This window comes from Betta splendens, chromosome 2, assembly GCF_900634795.4.
Source record: "Betta splendens chromosome 2, fBetSpl5.4, whole genome shotgun sequence".
Taxonomy (NCBI): Eukaryota; Metazoa; Chordata; class Actinopteri; order Anabantiformes; family Osphronemidae; genus Betta; species Betta splendens.
The window spans coordinates 20,981,635-21,004,517 of NC_040882.2; the positions used below are offsets into that span (position 1 = coordinate 20,981,635).

The 22,883-nt window shown below is 47.0% G+C and overlaps 2 protein-coding genes across 4 annotated transcripts; one reads left to right on the plus strand and one right to left on the minus strand.

The window, feature by feature from the left end:
* Positions 1 to 5,265: 5,265 nt before the first annotated feature.
* On the plus strand, positions 5,266 to 7,448 carry pnp5a (purine nucleoside phosphorylase 5a). The gene is made up of 6 exons (XM_029132698.3): positions 5,266 to 5,499; positions 5,998 to 6,167; positions 6,250 to 6,353; positions 6,431 to 6,606; positions 6,680 to 6,870; positions 6,954 to 7,448. The coding sequence occupies exons 1-6, from the start codon at positions 5,477 to 5,479 to the stop codon at positions 7,166 to 7,168; spliced, it is 879 nt and encodes a 292-aa protein (XP_028988531.1). The 5' UTR covers positions 5,266 to 5,476; the 3' UTR covers positions 7,169 to 7,448.
* Positions 7,449 to 7,521: 73 nt separating this feature from the next.
* capn1 (calpain 1) lies at positions 7,522 to 22,364 on the minus strand. Of its 3 annotated transcripts, none has more exons than XM_029132688.3 (23): positions 22,209 to 22,364; positions 19,943 to 20,055; positions 19,445 to 19,750; positions 18,170 to 18,239; positions 17,135 to 17,253; positions 13,831 to 13,964; positions 13,220 to 13,388; positions 12,068 to 12,151; positions 11,523 to 11,608; positions 11,346 to 11,420; positions 11,059 to 11,219; positions 10,556 to 10,716; positions 10,430 to 10,441; positions 10,120 to 10,331; positions 10,006 to 10,045; positions 9,867 to 9,932; positions 9,719 to 9,776; positions 9,539 to 9,603; positions 9,334 to 9,402; positions 9,178 to 9,256; positions 8,988 to 9,104; positions 8,836 to 8,894; positions 7,522 to 8,732 (listed from the first exon to the last, which is right to left on the minus strand). In XM_029132688.3, the coding sequence occupies exons 3-23, from the start codon at positions 19,700 to 19,702 to the stop codon at positions 8,706 to 8,708; spliced, it is 2,121 nt and encodes a 706-aa protein (XP_028988521.1). In that variant the 5' UTR covers positions 19,703 to 19,750; positions 19,943 to 20,055; positions 22,209 to 22,364; the 3' UTR covers positions 7,522 to 8,705. The 3 variants fall into 3 exon arrangements, with proteins under 3 accessions (XP_028988521.1, XP_028988504.1, XP_028988513.1); XM_029132671.3 differs by having other exon boundaries at positions 19,932 to 20,055; XM_029132680.3 differs by having other exon boundaries at positions 19,851 to 20,055.
* Between the last annotated feature and the right edge of the window lie 519 nt (positions 22,365 to 22,883).

The following is a 22,883-nucleotide window of genomic DNA, read 5'->3' on the forward strand; positions in this document are numbered from 1 at the left end:
ATCACCTTAAAGAGTTAGTCTTTGTCTCCGCAGGAGCTGGATAATAAGGTTTATTTTAATTCAAAGAGAGTAAAGAGGTCAATGTGTCCAAGTCTTTGTTGTGATGGGGGTTTAATTTATCGCGTGCTCGGATGAGAGCGGAGCGTAGACGCATGAATCTCCAGTTCCGACGCGCCGCACAATGGAGCTGATGCTGCACAGCGTTCAGTCGGGCTGGTTTCACACACGCATCAATCTGGGGCCTCTCCGTCCCTGCGTTTTATGCGTGTGTTTACCTTCTGAGTGAGGGTCCGTCAGGCCAGGGTGGTCGTCGGCTGCTCAGAGACACAAAGCAGCCGGTGAATGAACAGGTCAGAGAAAAGCAGTCCATCAAGGTGAATGAGAGACGCTGAACAGCTGACGTTCTGTCCTGCGATGCCTCAATCTGTATGAACAAATGCATTGGTGAACATTCTTTTTAGTTTTAATCGAGTTCAAGTTATGTGAAGGTTGAAAAAAGAAACTTGAAACTTGAAACACTAACTTAAAACAAAGTATAAAAATGCACAGCAGCTGCAGATGAGGAACCATAACCTTTTTCTCCTCTCTGAATTGTGTCAGTGAGGTCAGAGGTCACCGGGAGGGGGATGAGGTGAGGAAAGGGGAAAGAGAGAGGGAGCGAAACTAGAGAACGAGATATTGTACAAGCACAAGGACGAGCAGGAAGGAACAGACACAGATGACGGCAACAGAAGGAAACGAGGATGTGATGGTGGAGCAGCTCCTTCCTTCTTCCTTCGGTTCCTCCCCTCTTTGTCGATTCGCTCCCTGGACCCAGGATGCGGTTTGTGCCTCACTCATACAGGATCCGGAACATGTCACCCCTGCCTTTATGTCTACACACACACACACACACACACACACACACACACACACACACACACACACACACACACACACACACACACACACACACACACACACAATCAATTCACACTTTGCACTTTTCACACGGATGAATAAACCACAAAAGCTACTTGTTCTACAGAAGGACAGGAAGCTGCAGATTCTACAAACTGTAATGTAAATACATTACAGATGCTGGGTTTTAGTTCCTCACATCACATCTGGCCAGATGCTGTGGATGAGACCAGCAGCGTTGCGTCATCAATAGCAACTGCCTCTTGTTCAATATGTGTATCACATATTGGAAACAAGTGTGGAGTGGAGAGTTTGATTGCGTTGTTAAAGGTGTTGTATTTGATGACGTTTACAGTTTTATCATTCGCTTCGACCTGTTTTGCATAACTAGGTTCCATTTATTGTCATCATCACTATTACAGCAGCGCATCAGACACATGTAGCAAATGTGTGAACCCGTTCTCATTGGATTGACACATTTTCTCCTCCCTTTTACAAAACAGTTAACACTGACGTCATTCAAACAGTCGAAACTCCATTGTTTTAATTTTGTGACCAAAGGAAAACCATCTGTTCCTAACTATTAGAAACCAGTAAGACCAGTGTGAACTCACCATAGCACCTGTTTGACACTCCTCCACAAAAATCTTCAATTTGTTATCAGTCTTTAGACCATAAAAATGGTGCCAGGTCTGTGTTGTTCTTTACCAGCGTGGATGGAGGAGGTCTCGAGCAAAGACTATCAACAGTTGCTGTGTCTCATCCTCCAATAGACTTAACTGTATTTTAGTTTACATGTATTTTCTGTAATATTTATAATATTTCAGTTCCTGCCAAAGTTTGAAAAATGAATGTCATGGATTTAATAAATCAAAGCATTTCTTCATCTGGATCAAATTTAATAAATCAAAGCATTTCTTTATCTGGATAGAATTCTTTGCATACAGTAAAAGTTCAATTAAACATAAACTAAAAAGACAACAAATAGCAACAGGCTTCAATGACAATCAATGAAGCACTGATTCACACTGAGATCAGTGGTTTGTATTTTGCTGTCCACTGTGTTATGACTGATTGGACGTGTTCATGTACGTGGTTGCAAGTTGTATTGTTTGAAGGCAAAATGAGTTTTGCTGCATATTTTCAGTGTTTTGACACAGTTAGAGCCCTTATCAAACAAAGTGTGTCATTATGACATTGGAGCAGCTGTTTAGACCTGTGTGTGAACTGTTTAGAGAATGTGTTGTTTCACTGGACGGCTGCGTCAAAGCGACTGAAACAGAAACATGACAGGTGTGTACAACATGATCGAGTCACATGTCACTGGAGGGGTTTTCCTGTTCATCCCGTCAAATCCAATTAAAAAGTTCTGCTTTATTTTTTTTCTGAATGCAAGACTAACAGCATCATGCTTTGCAGCCATCACAGACCTTTTCATGGAGGTTCTGTGTTTCCTCCACAGTCAAAGAGGCTGCAGCAGTGACCTCTAGCGGCCACAACAAGATTGACGATTATTTTAGCAAAGCTTCAATCTGATGAAACAAATTTCTCCAATCAGATAAAATTCATTTTGCACAAAGAACACAAAGATGGTGGGTCTGAAGAAATAGGTCAACATGTGGCTTACTGAGACTGAGAGCTCTGTGGTGCAGGTAAATAAATCATCTAATTTCCATGTTCAGGTCAAAGGATTTTGCCCGATTCTGTATCTGATGCTGCAACATCCAGCATCGTGTCTTCAGTCACATTCTGTATCATGATTATTCTTGAACCAATGATATTTTGCGCTTAGAGCGTTTTGTCTCACTTATTACCAGCTATGTAAGTGTGAGCCTAACGTGACCCAATGTCTTGTTAACTTCAAACCTCGTGACTGACTGTGACGCTGCTCAAACCCGTGGCACATAATCTTTAGCCATTTGTGTCACATTAGGCAAATATTCAGCCTCTTTTCATGTCTTCAAGGTTTGAGTGGCTGTTGAAACTAACAGCTTTGGCACAGAAACCTGTGAAGACCAGCCAGTCATGTCAGACAGCTGTTACATAACACATGCTGCACAGAAAACCAAAGCCAAAAAAAACCCACAATCTGCATGTGATGTGTTATTTCAGCAGATGAGAACTTCTTGAGGAGAATTCTGGGTAGTTTGTGGACTTTCCACATGCCCATGACCTTTGACCCTGCTGTGGGGTTTCATCCTGATCATGTGTTCTGAGCTTATGGGAGTCCAGACAGTGCACAGATCCTCAGCTTCTCTGCACAGTCATGTGACTCATGTTCTTTCAGGAATCTAACCCTACCGTTAACCTGGTGGCGTTCAACCTCTAGGCTCAAAGGAAACTACTGTCACCTCCCTCCCAAATGCCACCACAAATCTCTTTACCTTAACCTGCAGCATGTGAGGAAGGTCATGGTGAAGCTATGAAGATGTCACCACATCAGTCACGTTTTTCCACTTGTGTAAATCTGGTAAAATTGTGTACGTGTTGCTGTAAATGTTCCTTCTGAACTCACTCTAATGAAGCTCAGCCACGAGCCTTTGTACATTTTAACTGATCTGTTGAACTGATCTTTGCTTTACGCTTACACTCACTCCTCCAAGTGACAAAAAACAGAGTAAAATGTGGTTGATGTTTTTGAGCATCCTAACCCAGACGAGCCATTTTCAGGCTTTTCAGGCATTACACCTGAACCTCCACATATGGACTGTGCCAGAACCTTCGGCTGTGCACAGCGCCCCCTACTGACTCCAGCCTCACATAAAGCTGAACTCATACTTTAAAGGTGTGCATGCAACTTGGTCTACTGATAAATCTGCTGTGTGGGAATCACCTTTTTGCGTCATTGTCTACATTCTGGATTTTTCAAATAGGATTCAACCTTTTACGCCATTTCCCTTCATGTCAATATATAGTACGAGTTAAATGTGTCTGTTATACTGTAGTGTGTCAGCGTATTTGCAGAAGACACAGAGCACAGGGACATTTCTTTATAGAGTGTCATAAATGAAGAAACCGGAGAGGAGACAGAGAATAACTGAGTCTGAGTCATTCAGAGGTAAATGCAAACAGGATCAGGGGATGGACTCGTGAGACGATGGCATCTCTCGTCTGTCTTGTGAGCCTACAGTAGATCTACCAGCAGTGATGAACGGCGGAATGTGTATCGAGACATGTGATGTGCGTCTCCACGTCAGACCTGCATCTGTATTCAGCAAATAAAGACTGAAAGGTTTCATGAACCTTGCATTGACATTTTATTAGTCTATACAAACAGGTACAGAGGTCACAGCCAGACGGGCCTCGCTCACTGGCTGAACCAGGGGGCTGTTACAGTCTCAGCTTGGGGGACGAAAGAGGTTACTGACTGCTGGCGTTATCACACAAAGTCAACAGCTGTCCTCAAAATGAACCGGCAATAAGAAAAAGCCGGAGCCCAAACACAAAAGCCATAATATAAACTAAGGGTGACGTTTCTTGCTAAACAGCTCAAGGTCCGGCTCAGATGCAGGCCTCTCTGTTGTGGCCCGTTTAGATCATGATGAGGCTGTAGAGCTGCTTTGTAATGTAATGTAATTCTATACAGGTAAAGCACAAAATAAACACAATATTTAAAAAAAGAGGTGTTTTATATCAAATAGTGATAAAGCTTGAAAAACGAGGGTTAATGTTTATTTACTGGCCCAGACAGTTTCAGTAACATCATCGAAGGGTTGCATAAGCCTCAGTGAATGACAGCGTCTGCAAAGGGACAAACAGCAAAGGGCACTTCGCCATTTGGGCAAAAGGATCAAATGATTTATTACAGGCAATGGAAACATATCTGGGCCTTCCATTAGTTGAACAAACGGGTAGAAGGGAAATCTGTTTGTTAATTCAACCTTTCAAATGACTGTTTAATTAAACTTAACTTGAATAATTGATATAATAAATAATTAAAATTTTTAATTCATAGAAAATGCTTGAAATGCTGCTATTGCTGCTGTTATTGTATTATAATAATGTTATTGTGGGTGAACTGATACTTCTTCAGTCTTCGCCTATAAAACCTCTTAAGAATAAAAGCACTGGCATGAAAAGCATATATTTTTGTTATACAGCATTTTATCATCAGCTTCCGATCGATACGGATTAAACATTAACGTCAACATCCTGCCGAGAAAAACAGACGCGATCATCAAACACATGATGTCTCAAAACAGAGTCCTGAACATCCAGTGACACTGTCTACAGCTATTAGACCAACACGCGCCTATGAAGGTGTGCCCGTCCAGCCAATCACGGCGCCAGATCCACCTGCGTCATACTGTAAAGGGGCGGGGCTTGTGAGAGGGGCGGGGCGAGGAAAGGTGGCGATGGCGCTGAGTCCTCTGGCCCTATAATAAACCCGATGTCTGCGCACTTTCTCCATATACGAGTCAGACGGACTTGAAGCAGGAGCGGATTCAAACGAAAGGACACGGAAACTTTGTTTGGTTCATTTGTTTATATTCACAAAAGTTTTTTTTAACATCTGGATCAACGCTTTACAGCTTTGGACGAGCGCATAGTCAAACTTTTATTTTTTCCTCACACAATGTTTCCAGACGCAAACAAAGGGTGAGTATAGTTTAAAATGTAGTTTCACCCCCAAATGTCGCCTTCACGGTCACGGTTTATCAGTGTGTGCAAAAAATATCAACGTTTGGCTGACAGGGATTTGACAGATGTCCGTTATCTGATTATTTTAACATTAAAATTAAAGCTGTCAGATCAGATGTGTGTATAGGGGTCGGAGCAGTTAAAGGACGATAGTTTAGTTAGCAGACATGAATGTGAGTCAAGACTTTACCATGACTCTACAGGAATGTGTGTGTGAGACGGAGTCACATCCTCGTTAGTAGCAGCTCTCAGATCAGTCCTGCTGCCATGCGAACCAAAGTTATGTAATCGCATGCTAACCAGTATGTCACAATATGAATTAAGAGGCATGTGGTGAATACGGCCATTATGTCAGTATCGTGGATTAATGATGTTACTATTATACGCGTGCTGCTCATCTGGCTGTGGTGACGTGTCTCCACATGGAAACGCTGCTCCTCCTGACACACCTCGCAGCTACACCTATGACGACTGCAAGGCCACCGCCGACTGGCTGCTGGCCCAGACGGACGTGCGGCCCACGGTGGGCATCGTGTGCGGCTCGGGGCTCGGAGGCCTGGCTGACATGCTGAAGGACCAGGTCATCTTCAACTACAAGGACATCCCCAACTTTCCACAGAGCACCGGTGTGTGGAGAGCCAGCAGGTCATCGACCCGTCGGCCGGGGGTCACCGACTGCACTCACTGCTTCTGTGCTTGTGTGTCCAGTTCACGGCCACGCCGGGCGGCTGGTGTTCGGCACGCTGAAGGGAAGGCCGTGCGTCTGCATGCAGGGCCGCTTCCACCTGTACGAGGGCTACCTGATCCAGAAGGTGCGCGCGCTGCCGATCCGTTGATTGGCCCGTTCGCCCTCAGTGGGGGGTCATAACGCCTGAGCCTGTGCTTCCAGATCGCTCTGCCCATGCGCATCTTCAAGCTGCTCGGCGTGGAGACGGTGCTGCTCACCAACGCAGCCGGAGGCCTCAACCAGGACTTCAAGGTGGGGGACGTCATGATCATCAAAGACCACCTCAACATGCCCGGCTTCGCCGGGAACAACCCGCTGGCCGGCCCCAATGACGAGCGGTAGGTGTCGAGCGCGCTCAGAGCCGCTCACGGCGCGGACGCCCTGACAGCCGCGTGGTCTCTCCTCCGGCAGGTTCGGCGTGCGCTTCCCCTGCATGTCGGACGCGTACGACCGGGAGCTGCAGCAGATGGCCATGGACATCGGGCAGGAGCTGGGCTACGGCGACTTCCTGAAGGAGGGCGTGTACTGCCTGCTGGGAGGCCCGTCGTTCGAGACCGTCGCCGAGAGCCGCATGCTGCACAAACTGGGCGTGGATGCTGTTGGTGAGTGGCGCTGGAGCCGGTGTTGTCAGACGGTGATGTCTTCTGCTGATGTGAGAGGTCAGCGTCCTGTCGCTCGTCTCCAGGCATGAGCACCGTCTACGAGGTGATCGTGGCGCGCCACTGCGGCATGCGCGTCTTCGCCCTGTCCCTCATCACCAACCAGGTGGTGATGGACTACGACAGCGGCGAGAAGGCCAACCACGAGGAGGTCCTCCACACGGCCAAGCTGCGGGCGGAGCAGCTGGAGCGGCTGGTTTCCACCATGGTGACGAGGATCGAAGACAACAAGAACAACTAGGCCTCGGAGTTGGAGGCGCAGCAGCACTGATGAGCAGTACCACCACGATCTGGCTCAGTATTCAGGTGCCTTGTTTGACACTTACGTTCCTGATTTTTTGTATCAGCTTAAAAAATGCATATTTGTTTTAACTTAATGTGATCAGCTTGTACAATTTAACTTAATGAGTCAGAATGTGCCGTAAAGATCCTTTTGTTGTGTTGACGTGTGTACAGCAGTGAACGCAAGTTATTTTCTTGTGCTTGTTTTTTTAATGTTATTAAAGGTGCTATTTATTGATCATTTGCGGCATTTTAATTTGTTTACTCACTATGATACACATTAACTGAGTCAGAGACTTTGTGAAATCCCCAATGTTTATTTTTTAAATGGCGTACTAAAAACTGTACACAGTAAACCAAAGCCTTGCATGATGGATGAGTCCAAAAGGGCCCAGAATGTTCCCATTGTAAACAGCAGGTAATGTTACATAAGCATTACACCACAAAAACAGATGTAGGATGCGTTTCATAATGTAAAAGTGCTGTAAATCCTTGTTTTGATTTCTGTTTGCATATATGAGGATGAGAATCAAAGGTAATTGGCTCAAACTCAGGCAGTTTGGCTCCAGGCTAAAACGATTTGGACACTTCATCCTCCACTCTCCCCTCACGTACGGCATGTTTGGTTCACAAATAACATTTTAATAGAAAACAGGCAGACAACAAATCACATTTCACACAGCATGCAGAAACCAGACCCACAAAGATTCGCCTTCACCTGAACTTAAGCCCTTGTTCCACTTCAAAGGCAGCACTAAACCATTTAAACCACATCCGGCCCCGTCTTTAATACAAAAGGCTTCGCATGTGTTTTAAAACAGTCATGTTCAAAAGCTAAAAAAAAGGGAATAAAACACAAAACATTCATGGACATGACTCCACACATTCTCTGTGATGCAGCAAACCAGCATTGGCTCATTAAAGCTTCAGGACTTGAAGCAAAGACTGACAAGAAAGAAGCAGGAAGTTCCAGAGCAGCGACGTCGCTGCAAAGGCTGAATACCAAAAACCACATGCCCAGGTCTGCACTGAATGTTGAGTTAAGATGCTGGTATGTGTGACAGGAGGCTACAGTACATCACTCCTAACCATCACTACTAACCACCTCATCGGGTAAATGCACCCAATAGATTCCCTTACAATTTTTATTATATTAATACCTTCACTGTGATTGTTCTTCTTCTGTTTGGTCATGTAAATCTAGGCAGTCACTCACTTCTTTAGCAAAAGCAAAGATGTTTCTGTAGCATCCAAACATTTCGCTATTAAAACTAACCAGATGGTTTATTCCTTCACCCGCAGTGGCTTTGGCGTTTGTAGTATTAATCTGTAATCATGTACAGGCTTCAACCGCTGTACAGATGTTCTAGGTCTGCCTACAGCAGAACGGAGCAGAAAGGGGGAGAACCGGAAGAAATAAAGGCACTTAAACAGCGGGTGCAGAGTCTGGAGCTGCAGCCGGACGCAGTGCATCAGTCAGAGGGCGGTCCACACGTCTAGGCAAACATGGTCAGCGTGATCCACTGGGAGACGGAAGGAAGAAGGGAAGATCGTTACAAATCAGCCACAGTAGATAATAAACGATTAAACATGTCCCGGGAACAGTATCTGACCACGTGGCCTTACCTGGAAGAAGTTCAGGTAAATCTGACCATCTCGATCTGTGTCCAAGGCGTTAAAGGTTTCTGCACAAGCACAAACAAACAATTATTGGCAGTCATTTCAGATGGTTAACATTATCTGAGCCACTCGTGAGCGTGTGCGGTAACCGGACTCACTGAACATGGTCTCCAGTCGGACCAGGCAGGTGACAAAGTTGTCAAAGTCGATGGACATGTCGGCCTCGGTGTAGCGCAGGATGATGAGCTGGAACAGGTGGTTGGTCAGCTTGAAACCTGGCCGAGGGCAAAACGGTTAAAAGGCGACAGAGGTAAACACAGCAGGACGCTGAGCGGAAGCAAACAGTACCTGCAGATTCCAGAGCCATCCTCATCTCATAGGAACTCATGGTGCCCGATTTGTCATAATCGTATTCTCTGAATATGGTCTGATGGAGAAAGGACACAGAATTAGAGACAGGGAACGGGGGAGCAGAACCGAAGACGGGGCTCAGCCGCCGCTCACCAGGTATCGCTTGATCTTTTCCCAGAGGACGTGAAACTCCGTCAGACCCAGCTTCCCGGTGCCGTCCGTCTGAGCAGAGGCGTTCAGGAACGTCAGGAAAACGCGAACAATGAATCTACTTTTTTTTTTTTTTTTTATTGTGTTTCATCAGGCAGGTCGCTCAGTGTAAATCAGCTTTAGCTGCAGTGGCGCGTTACAAGGATACGTCCATGAGGTTCACCATGCTGCGGCAAGCCTCCTGCGAGAAGCCGTCGGTCTTCAGATCTTTGTCTGTCATCATAGGGACACAAACAAGCCTTTAACTACAGCTAATGCTAATAACTAAACTAACTCCATTAGCAATAAGTGAAATGTGTCTCAACAGCCTGGCTCCTCCGTCACCAACGTTTTTGGATGATTCTGTTCAGGATGGTCTGCAGCTCCGTCACGCTGATCTCCATGTCCTGTTGGCACAAGCAGAGAAAGTCCAACACCATCAGTGTGTCACAGCTGCGCCGTTAGGCACTTCCTGTGCTGTGTGGGTGCGTGAGTACCGGTCCTGCCAGCTGTCTGAACAGACTCTTGAACCCAGCGTCGATCTGGCTCTCGTCCAGTCGAGTCTGAGGCACAAACAGACACAGGTTAAGCGCTTGTTATGTTAGCGGTGTTAATAAAGCCGGTTCGTCTCCCCACCTCCGCTGGAATATTCGCTGTGATTTTGTCATCAAGCTCCCTGAAAGAGAAAGAGGATCACTCAATATGGAACTAAAGGCGTCCGTCACGTTGGCGAATGCTGGCTCCACTCACTCAGACAGGGCCGGCTTCTCAGAGAAAACCCTGAGGACAAAGTCGGCCTCTTTGTTGGGCTCAAAGGTGGAGGGGACGATGATGTATTCGCCCACAGGCAGCCGCAGCCGCGAGCTCACCTCCCTCAGGTTGATGAAGAGCTCGGAGCGCGCGCTGGACGCGTTGGTGAGGAAAAAGTCTCGCTTCAGGTGGACGCCCGACTGGCCCTTGAACTGAGGGAACCCAAAGGGTGCGTTCACGGTCCACAGAACCTTCAGCTGTTCTACCCATTACTGAAGAGCTAATATTCAGGAATACAATAAGATCATACCTCCTTTGGAATCTGTGAAGGAGAGAGAGAGAGATGAGGCGATCATCATCAGTGGAACCAACAAATGTTGAAGAAATTTTAGATTCAACTACGAGATGCATTCAAGGTCAAGGTTCGTTTGCTAACCTCGTACAAAGCGAATCCGATGGTCTCCATGTCCTGACCCTCTCTGCGTTTCTTCCTTCGGTCCTTTTGCATGAGAGCAACCAAAAAGCTGCACTCTGGTTTATTGGGACTGTCCGGATGCTGCAGAGCGATCTTAAACTGGGGGTTCAGCCAAAAAGATGCTGCAAACATGATGGTCCAATTATAAGCATATCGGTGAGACTCTGGCTGGACTGTTTACACTAAACCTAATTGGAGACAAATGAAAACGCAGTCTGAGGCCACAACAGAGGACAAGCTGGTCAAATACCAGATTCCTGTTCCATGCGACTCTGTCCATGATGAGACATGTCAGGATTTAATTTAAAGCAGCTCATTGTTTCGCAGGTTCTTGTTTAAATGAGAGTCACTGGTTCACATTCCTGCAGTAAATTCACTAAATCCAGTGTAAGTAAACACCACATCCCCCTTTGGCCCAAGTGTCCATCCAAAACACATGCGTCACAGTGATCTACACCTGGTACCTGGGTAATTCCTGCAGCCTCCGGCGGTGCTGCCTCGCCTCCACTCTCCCTGATACAGAGAAGTGCTCCATTTCTTCATCTGGCTGTTCTCCAGCGCGTCGGCCGTCAGGTTGCAGATCTCCAGACGGGAGAACTCGCGCAGGAAGTCACTGAACGACATCCTGAAAGAGGAGACGGGACAGAAACGGAAAGGGAAGACTTTAGGCGATGGTGCATTCAGGGCCATGTCATAATCAGAGCCCATGATGGCTTCGACCTGCTACAGGCAGCAGCATGAAGACTCTCACCAGAATTCACCGTCCTCGCTGCATTTCTGAAGCCGTTTTCTTTCAGAGGGATCCACACCGTCCCACTCTCTGGCGCTGAGGGGTCAAAGTCAAAGGCATCAATATCTTCCCCTGCTTCAGCTTGAAGGCGTTTATAAACACACCCTAGTTGCATCACAGGCCAGTGTTATGTCTCACTTGTCACTCCAGGCTCCCGTCCACTCCACCTCCCCCCAGGGGTTCCGGACGCGGACCAGCTTGGTCCTGCTTCCCCTGTACGTCACCTACGGTCAGGGCACAGACACACCACATGACGCCTGTGTGCGGTGAGACAGTCTCAGCTACATGTGAGGACCACAGGTGATGGACGCAGCGCTGCCCGCTGAGAGCTGCTCCAGCTGACGTGACTTTGGAGTGAATTGGTTAATTTTTAGACGTGCGCCCACTTATCCAAACACATTACATAAAAAACACAGGCGTTTACTGTAACTTATGTAACATGTGGTGCAAGTCAACTGCTCGGATTAGAGACGGTGGCAGAAGGTGCTCAGCTTCTTTAGTTTGGGGCATAAAGTGATAAATTGTGCATTTAATCCTCGATGATGCCTTTTAAACCTGTTATTGTCATGTTATGACTATACAATCATTCATTTTCTTAATTTCTGGGGTTTGTGGGAACACAGAACAGTTTGGTTCCGACATCTCTCTTCGGAGTTTAAAGGCATTAAACCCCTGCAGCTCACCTCTTCTGTGCCAGTTACAGAGTAGGCATGTCCCTTCACCAGCTTCTTAAAGGTGACGGCCTCCATGTCTCCAGAGCTGGTGATCTGTTGACACAGGGAACATTACACAGTTAACAACTTTAGTCCCAGCGACCAAGATGGAGTCAGATCCACTTCTGTCACTGCTGTGAGACCTCATTGGACTAGAAATGTTTAGAATGTAATTTAACCCTTTTCAGTGTAAAAATAGACTCTAGTCTAGTGTTTGTATATAAATTTCACTAGTTTCTTACCTATATTTACTCTACAAATGAGCACCTCTATATTTAATTTCTTTTCTCTGGCAGATGAATTAGCTCTTTTTTTAATCAAACTGCACAGGGAGCTTTATTTACTGAAAAGCGTCCTTGAACCAGCCAGACTGAGTTCAGTCTGACCTTTGTGCAAACAGCTGCCTCACAGAGACGCTGACCTCCAGACACTAACACGCTAAATGCAGCCGTCTGATAACGGAGCTGCGCACGTCCCAGTCTTTGCTGCCCTCTCCTGGTGGCTTCACACCTGATGACTGGTGGCTTCACACCAAACCTCAAGGCCTGGAATCTCAGAGGAGGCTCACTGTTACAGCTAATGAACACAATGAATGTCTTACAAAATGAGGAACGAATCAGCACCCTGCTTGATGAGTCTTAAGATAATTAGGCCATAAGAAACCAAGAAAGTTCCAACAGTAAATTTGCCTGTTAATGAGTCAATTAGCCAGCTAATCATTTTGCCCCTCTACAGGATTAATATTTAATGTTTTTGAGTGTGAGATTTTAAGATCAAATGTCTGGTGAGCAGCTAATCGCCGTGAGGAGCATTGAGAGTGAAAAGCGCTGACTTCAGCCCCGTCCGCTGGCTGATCTATTCTTACAGTAAAAACCACCAGGAGGCAGTGAAAACGGAGATGATGGATCGTTTTCATTATCTTTATATCACACACTTTAATTATTTCTGCTTATAAGTCAGGAAGAGATTAAAACAAGCGGAAACTGAGGGAATTCTAGATGAGAACTATGTTGAGAAGCTTCTTGTGATTTAAATCGTTTAGATTTTTTACAGTTCAATATAAACCTTGCAACTTGAAAATGCAAATGTTTCATCTTGCTTGTGAAAAGCTGCTGTACTGACGTCTATGGAGCACCCCAGCAGCGATCCTCTTTCTATGGCCCGTCTCATGATGCTGTAGAGGTCGGCGGGGGCTTTGCGCAGCTCGAACATCTCCGTCACGCCACCGGTGAAGTCCTCGAAGCCCTCGGACGTGCTGCCGCCGGACAGAGCCTCATAACAGCCGTTGAGCCTGGGAGACGGTGGACGGGTATGAGTCCTTGGGGGCTCGAGACCAGAAAACAGCTACACGAGTACAGATGGTGATGGTTGGCGAGTTTCATGGAAAACAAAGCAGCTAAAACATCTCTCAAAACACGGAGAACCTGTGGAGTGTGTGCAACAAACCTTACGTCTCTTTTGCCACTGTGTACTTACTTGTACACACTCCACACACACGTATCATTAATTTATGATAAATTAGTTAAAATCCAGTTAAAAGAAAGAAAAGACTTAATAAAGCCTGTGAGTCGAGTCTGAGTCCAGGACTTGAGCAGACGGGTTTGTATGTCATGTTTACATCACCGTTTGCAACCGTGAGAACATTAGAGTGAGGGAAAGGCCACACGGCTCCCGCAGCGATCGCTTCCCCCTCAGCCCGAGGGCGTCAGCGATGGGGAACATCTGCTTCTTACTTGGCGTAGGCCTTTTCCAGCAGTGCGCTCCAGAACTCGGTTCCCTCCGCCGAGTGCACGAACAGCAGCTTCCCATCCTTCACTGGCAGCCGGTCATCGATGACCACATCCACCCACTCCCCAAACTGCCAGAACTGAACGGCACAGGAGAAAACAGCGGGATCAGAAGTCTCATACAACACGTGTAACAGGTGAAAGAGGCTCAAGAACTTACTACTCAAAACAGATTAGAATTCATGTACCATATAATGCATTGTTGTGTTTTAATATGAAACACAGTAAAGGACTTTTAGCTGTGAACTTAACAGAATAAACAATAAGTGATTAATAAAACTTGTAACTAAACCTGAAAATCATGTGAACATGCATGATTCACGTGCACAGTCGAAACAGTCCATTTTCTGGACAGGCACAGAACACAGATGGCAGCAGACAGGCCTGTGTGGCTGCAGACCATCGAGCACCAGCTCGTTAGAACCGCTGCACACACACACGCACACACACACACAACGCCTCAAAGCTGGGTGGGTCACCGTGAGCCGCCTCAGAAAGCAAACGAATGCCAAAGCTCTTCTTACCGGTTTGACCACTCTCCAACAAAAAGGGCCTTTACGTTTATAGGAAAGTTAAGAATCTGCTTTAAAACCAATATGTCACGACAACATACACATTGAAAACAGGTTCTGTGTTGCAACAGGTGAACTGCAACACCTGTGAATTAGGACACAACCAAGTTCTGTGAAGGAATTCAGACGGGTTCAAGGGTTTCTAAGAATTGTTGTTTTGAATGTTCACCTCAGGTTTTAACAAGCTGCTGTGACCTGGTTGGGTGGAGGCCATCAGACAGGTGGAGCAGGGAGAAGCTAATGGGACCACAGGCTCCAAAACGTATACGCCAATGAAATGACACCCGACCGTACAGCTTGTGTGCAGGTTGTCTGTTTGCACCCACCCTGTGAATCACCCGGCACCAAGGTGGTTATTAGTCAAAACTGACGCCTGAGCCGGAGGCCGTCTCCCGATCCTTCTACAGCCCAAATGCAGGTGGTTTTTCTTTGCCTTTAGCATGTTGTGGTGAACAACTGTGAGCAAACTTATAAAATTGGACAAAAAAAAAAAAACTTCCTGGAGGGTAAACAATAAAACCCACAAGGCCATAGTGCAGTAATTTAGTGATATGAAAGAAATACTTCTATGTCAAGTAACTGGATTAGTGGAGGAGAGAAAGATGGAGGAAGAAGATACTGCAGGACGGTCGTGTGACAAATGAAAGTGTGCAGCGTGAGCAGTGTGTGTGTGTGTGTGTGTGTGTGTATTTGTACTGATGAGCAAGTGTAATGTGGTTATAGCAGCAGAATCAACAGAATGGATGCTTGAAATCTACACGTCCTGCACAAATAATTCCACCTCTGAAAGCAGTTACAAAAGTCAGAGACTTCCTTCAGTCTGATACAGATGAACACATCCACCACATCTGGCACAGCAGCCAGTTCATGCAGAGGTCCTCTCACTCCATATGGAATAATAAAAACAATAATAAATAAATAAATAAATAATAACTCTGAGGTGACTCACGGAGATCTGAGCAAATTATCCAAAAGGCTGAAAAGCTACCAGCTACCAGCGGCAACAAGCTCAGACAGATGAGGAAAATGAGGAAGTGAAATGACTACAATGCAGCATGGAGGCTAATAAAGCTAGCACTAACACCGGTGACTCTTCAGCAGTGTCATCATAAAGAGCAGCTCTGGGAGAATTCAGGCCAAACCGTTTCCTCTCCCGTGGATCATTTTTCTGTGTGTTTGCATTTATTGATTGTTGGATATCAGCTGAGTCAGCTACAGCAAAGCAGCCCGGGATTCAGAACCTTTAGCGACTGCTACCAACAAAGTGGAGGGTTGTCACAAAGCCAAAGCCACATACAGTACGACAGCCTGCGTCTGAGTCAGTACTGTCTGTGCTGCATTTGTCACGATGTCGTGACCCAGGGTGACCTCAGAGTGTGCCTGTGTAGTAATGTGAACGTAGAAAATTCTTGTAATTAACAATAATATATAATAATAATTATATATATAATGATTTTATTATTGTAAACGTTATAATTTATGCTGCATTTTATGCTGCAGTTCATTTACTGAACTGTAAATAGTTGAATGACAATAAAAGCCGAACTTGACTTGACTTGTGTGGTACAGTGAGAGTTGGCTCCTCTGATGTGAAATGTAACTTTGATGTTACAGACTTCCCCTCTGCTCCCTCTTTCACTTCCTCCTGCCTCCTTTCTCTCGCTCCTCGCAGACTGAGGCTCTGACTGGATCAAACAGTGCAGCAGGAAGTGCCATAGTGGCAAATTATGAAATATTGGTGTGAAAAAAAAAATGATAAAAACAACTAGAACGTAACAACATCGAGTCCATAACCATCGGTGGCGACCTGTCATTTGCACATGCACTGTATTTGGAGTCGCTGTGGACACACAGAGGTGAGCCACAGGGAGTGTTCACAAAGCCACACTGCCTGAAAACACGGGTGTCAACAATGCAGTCTGACACATGCTTCTAGAAGCCTGTCCATTTAGTTTGAGTTTACACAGTGTTATCTGAGACACTGATGTTTGCCTATAAAAAATATAAAACCCAATAAAAAAGGCCTCTGAGGAAAATGTAAATCCACGTCAGTAGCCTGATATGAGTATAAGTCTACAGTAGCCCAGGAGGGACAAACCAGGATGAACGCTGCCGCAGACACCGTCATTATGACCAACAGCACAGTTTTACATAAACTGGACCACGTCCTGAAACAATATCTGGAGCTGGATCATTTTGGTAAACGTATACTGTACATGTGGTGTCCGGGGTCTTGTTTTGGATGCATTGCTGAATTTGTGTAGTAAAATCTGCCATATGTCAAACTGTGACGCTAAACCACTGCAGGATTCCTTATCTCACACTGGAATGAATGTGTTCGATTGAGCGGCTCAGAGAGTGCAGCATTACAGGCTTTACAATCAGGGAAACGTACTGGTCTCTCATTTGCCTGTAGCCTCATTTGTGTTTTCATACGCATCCTTTTTGCATAAAAAAACAAAGGCCGGCTGATGATGTTCTGCCTCTCAATGGAGCTTTGGAGACACAATACAACAAGCACTGTGTGTGTGTGTGTCACAGCGCAACAGGACGGGTCCACAATGAGCCTATAATAATTATCTGAGTATTTCAGTGTTGTTCAATGAGCCGCTATAAGGGTGAGAGGCGTTCACTGTACACATCCTAGGACATGCACAGGCCGTGAAGGCTGCCGTCACCTGGAAGTGGAAGATGCCTGCATATCCACTGCCGAAGCCCTGGCCGTGAGGAACCACTCTGTGGAGGACGTTGTCGTTCAGGGTCAGCGAGGCGATGGCCGCCAGCAGCCAGCAGTCACCTGAGGAGAAAACACACGGTCACCCTGCATCCGGCTCCGAAGACAAACAGGATGAGGGTTTATAACCACTAGAACCAGCTCCACACTGGAACTGGGATTGGATCTGAGCCACGGTAGCCATTTCTATTATTGCAAGTGTTGCAAACGTTTGTGACTGACGGACTGTTTCCATCCGTCTATTTGCAGTGTCACCATGTGCGCAGGCTGCGGTTCATGATCCCAGATAAACTAATCACATAACAACGTCTTTGTTTTCCTATCTGTTCCATGGAAGCTTGGTCCCAAATGTTCAACATGAGCCCATTAGTGGAAGTAGTGGTACATTTACACTGGTTTCGTGTACAGCTGCACTGCGTAATTTAATCTGCGCTAATCCAACGTGTCCACAGCAGCTGGAGGGTCATAACAGGACTGGGAGTCATGGGTAAACTGGCTGGATGTAAAACGAAGCTCAGCCTTTTTACGACTGCGCACCTGCTTCTGTGGGCGCGATCAGCCGTTCGGAGGCAGAAAGGTGGCTTCTTATGATGCCGGTGATATTAAAACAAAAAGCAACGCGGGCGGACGGCCCTGTTTACAGATGTGAGGCCGAGGAACAAAGCATGAATTATAGATGCAGCTGAGTGTCGGGCAGCAAACGGCAGCGGCAGTAAACTGTTACTGATTCCCCTGAGTCGTGTTCTGTTCCGTCAATCACGCCCTAATTTAATCTTCTCTGTTGACGTCGCGCTCACTGAAACCTGCTGCACGGTGCAGTGTCCAGGCAGACGTCACCCCGACACAACCAGCCTTTCAGCCTTTTCTGCAGGAGTTGCGCCAGAAAGCTGCTGGCTCTGCTGCTCGTGGCTCGTATCCAGGTTCAGGTCCTCCCTCTCCTGCCTTTGATCCGGAGCAGAGCTCCAGTAACGGGACTCACCCAGAGCTCCCTGACAGATGTCTGTGCGAGTCGCTCCGTCCACGATGAACTCGGGCCGCCTGCAGATCTCCTGAGGACACGCAAACGCACACACACACACACACACATATAAACAAACACAAGTTATGCTCCTGCATAGACTACCTGATGACCTGAACGCACGTCAAAAGCTATTCAGGACACATTTAGCGTCTTGTTCACATCCACAGTTTTTTGTTTAGCAACAAAAAACAGGCATTAACTGTATTCAACATCCTTGTTCAGCCGCACACGACCCCTCAGACCCGTCTTTCATGAAGCACACCGCACAGATTTTGGGGGGGATGTGAACATCATGAACCCGCTGATGCCGTGTAAATATTACAGATCCTGTGGTGCAGGCGGGACGCATGCATTATGGAACAGACTTTTTGGAGAGCAGTGGCCCAGAGAAGCATCAGAGCCGAACACGCAGCACACGGACATGCTAACACACATTCACACACACAACGGAGCCTACACGACGAGAGTGCAGCTGAGCTAAGAGGCTGCAGTCACGCTGATGATCGCCAGCCCAGGAGCTTTTACCATCACCGGCGGTCTCACTGTTTTATTACAGCGCTGACAGCAGCAGCCTGTCACAGTCAGTAGAAATCCAGCAGTAATGAGAGCGTGTCGTCTTCAGGGGAGCCGCGATAAACACCTAACGGAGAGAGACCCACTTTGTCCTCTGGTTTCATACTTGGCTATAGGGAGCACTCGCATGCATTTATTATGCAGTGAGCAGCGATGAGAGACGCAGAGGAGAAGACTCGGAGACAGGCAAGCAAAGTATCGGGCGCTGGGGAAGCTGCACGGGAGCAGAAACCATGTGACACAGTCGCCACAGACACTTCCAACCGGCTAAAGAGGAGCAAAGTGAATTCACGGCTGGTGTTGGAGCCTTGAAATGACGGCTACTAATCACGGCTGACAGAAACGCTAGCGAAGCAACAGATGACATTTGGTTGCGTGGATGGTTGAAGTGGCGAGTAACAAAAAGGCTTAAAGCAGGGGTTCACTCACTGCTAAAGTCACCTGTTAATGTGTAACAGACCTGATGCAGGCAGCGAACAAATAAAAACGCCTCCTTCCTTCACAAACAGCTCAGAAAAAAGGCTGAGCTGAATCTACATCCTTTGATAAACACAAGGCTGAGGCGTCATAAAGGAGGAGTCACTGCTCCTTAAACTTAAACATTCCTTGTAAATCCACCACGACGGGCACGTGAGTCGGTCAACTCGGGGGGTTTCTCACCGTGGGCCTCATCCAGCGCACCCCGCTGGTCTTGGAGGACCTTGGTCCGAGCTCCTTGAACCCCAGCGACGACGCCTCGCACGGGAACAGGCCGTCCTCGAAGAGCCTGCCGCCCCGGAGGCACTGGTCCCGCAGGCAGTCGTAGTCCTGGCCCAGGAACTTCACCGCTTTGTGGTTCTGTCCCAGACCGTCCTCACGGTCCCACTGGCTCCTCAGCCTGGCGGCCATGCCTGTGGCCACGATTGGCTCCTCTGCCATGCTGGGTTCCTGGCGTCAACGGCGTCGGGTGAAGCCAACGGTTCCTCTCTGTTGGATATTTAACGAGTGTAAGTACAGTAAGATGTTGCAGCTGTGACCTATTGCAGACACACGTGCACTGGCAGCACCGGTGTCAATCTGATATAACCTGCTAACGGCTGCAAGGCTCAATCAAGAATCTGAGCTGAGCATCAGTGGATAATGTGAAGCCATTAAAAATGGATGAGACCAGAGGATTGCCTGTGGTTCGAGATGCCGCAAGTGTGACACAACCGCAAGCAGGATCCGGATCAGACCCTGTGTCCTGATGCCAGCAGTGCAGCGTCAGTCCTTCCTCGCCCGAGCAGCAGCACCTTCGGAGAGAGAGAGGAAGACGAGAGGGTTGAAGACGGACACACAAGCGAGTCTGTACATATAGTAGGCGGACACTCCCTCTGCACAGGTCTTATACAAAGAAAACAGTCTTTCACAGACGAGATCAACTACAATAGGTACATAACTGCTGCCGTCACTGAGCGACGCTGTGTGTGTGTGCGCACAGTGTCAGTGGCAGCCCAGCGAAAAGTGTGTTTAATCAGATCAGATCTCCACCGTGAGGTGTATTTACTGTGCACATGGCTACGAGACAGGGCAGTGAAGTAGAAGCTGATGATCCAGAACACGTAAATGCTCTCTGCGTCTCTTTAATTAAGGAGAGCGCCATCATTAGAGCCACCGCCGGGCTTGACAGAACTGGAGCTTCAGACAGAGCTCACTGTCACGTCTGTGTGTGGACGCGCGCGCACACACACACACACACACACACACACACACGAGAAGTACACAAAAGGATGGTTTATTTTTAACATCCGTTTTTATCCCCGTCCTTTCAGCTCTGCCGCTTTTCAAAAGTCCCCACCATCCAACTCCTTCTCGGTTTCACGACTCCACTGTCGACGGCGGCACAGGCTGGAATGAACAGCTCTCATTGGCCGAGAGAACGCAGCAGAGCCGCATTTCAGTTTGCACTGTTCACCATGCACCACACCCAATAAAAATGTCACAGTTTGCACGGCGAGGGAAAAAATGTTCCAAGCAACAGAACAGCAGAGTTCCACTGATGACAGGAACATATTAAAAGAAGTTTAATCTCCTCTATAAGAACAACCAGACACGTTTTTATGACGAGCACAAATTAACAACGCTTGCTTCTCAGGAGCGGAAGCGGTGGCACAGGAACAACAGCCGATAAAATCCAGATGTGGCAACTGTTTGCTGAATGTCTGAGAGAAACGAGGTATGTTTGGAGTATCAGTACAACAACAACAACTACCACCACTAACACGAGTAATGCTATTTGGATACACCCACTACATGTTGTGTTACTACACACCCTATTATACTGCATCTGGTCACATGGACAGACAGAGTCACATGGAGAAATAGGACGAGGTCTCACTGCAGCTTCACGACTATAGGCTTGTTTTTAAGTCTCTCCTGTGTTTTAATTGTCCCATAACATCTACACAAGGCTACACTCGCCCACTCACAGACACGCCTCACCTGAACGGGGAAGTGTAGAACCTCTCAGGCATATGGGGTCGGTCCGAATTAATTAGTTTGGTAGAAATAAAAACATGCAGTCACAATTATTCAGCAGATGTACGTAATGTAACATCCCTGTTCCTGTAAATGTGCTGATGTGTGTCAAGGTGCCATTCTGGCCACGGAGCAGGAGACCCAGAGCCCTGGTTGTAACGGAGCGCCAGCTGTAGTGTGTGTGTGTGTGTGTGTGTGTGTGTGTGTGTGTGTGTGTGTGTGTGTGTGTGTGTGTGTGTGTGTGTGTGTGTGTGTGTGTGAGCGGTGAGGCCGCCTGCCCGCCGTGTATTTCTGCATGTGGGCTTCAGATTGCAAACACTATGAAATGAAATATCCCAAGTGTCTGCTGGGAGGGGCAGACCCGCAGAGAATCCACACTCAAAGTGTCCAAAAGAGGCAAATAAATGCGGAGTGCGGCAGATTGCTATCGACGCATACAGTCACAGCGTGTCCGTGCGCCTGATTTAAACTTTTGGCGTCACGCGTGGCTGGCTGAGATAAAAGCGGGCGCTCCTGCTCGCAGGTAGGTGTGGTTCCGAGGTTACAATGTCCAACTGTTCAAAACGAAACTTTCTCAGGTTTAGCAACACCGTGGCTTCTTTTACCGCACTTCATCGGCAGCGGCAACATCCGCGAACGACTGCGCGTGGGGAAATTAAGACATGTAGCGGAAACAAACACACGGCCCCGCGCAGCGGCTTGTTTGGGTGCTGTCGTAAAAGTGTAACACGAGTTTCAAGCGAGAAGTTTGGATGATGGAACTCGTTGCGTTTTTTTACGTGAGTTCCTCACGGACGCAAAGTTCTCGTCGTGAAAAACTTCCAACTAGCATGTAAAAAAGTACTGCAAGTAAAGATTTATATCATCCTGCGCCCTGACGCAACCTGTGCGCAAGAAGCGCATATCACACAAGGAATGTTGGATTTACCTTGAAAAGATGTTTTCTGTACGAGGACGTCGTTCGGACATCCAGTGCGCTGCTAGACTTTATATTTCCCTTCCATGTTCAGTGTAGGTCGACGCCTCCCTGCTCTCTACCAGCGCTTATTAAATAGAAACGCCCCGCTGCCTCCGTTCTGATCTATTGGCTCTACTGTGCCCCCTTCGCAGTGCGCCTGCGCAGTGGACGCGGCTCATAAAAACTGCAGGGCTGCGCTGTTTTCGTGTGGCTGTGATGTTTTGTGCTGCATTGTTAAGCAGCTCTGTCTGGATAAATGCTGCTCATTATTTTAGCATTGGGTAAAGTTTTAATCGTAGCATTAAAATATTGCAACAATTAAAGTGTCCATATGTTTCTAAGACTGTAGCTAAACAAACTGGACACACTCCTGCACTTTGTTGGTGCACCTTTGTATTTTAGTGGATCACATTAAACTACTTTATACTGTATCAAGTTGTACATGCATTTACTTACTTCTCTTCTTTCAATAGTTTTATGTAACTAATGTCCTGAACTGATTTCAAGCCTGTATTGTCTTTAAAATCATTTCTGTTATTTCACCATTTTAAGCAAGATTCAGACACCGAGTCAACACCGACACCTACGGGTCAAAAGAGGTAAATGCCGCTGTCCTCCTTTCCGACTTCATGTCCCATCGGGCAT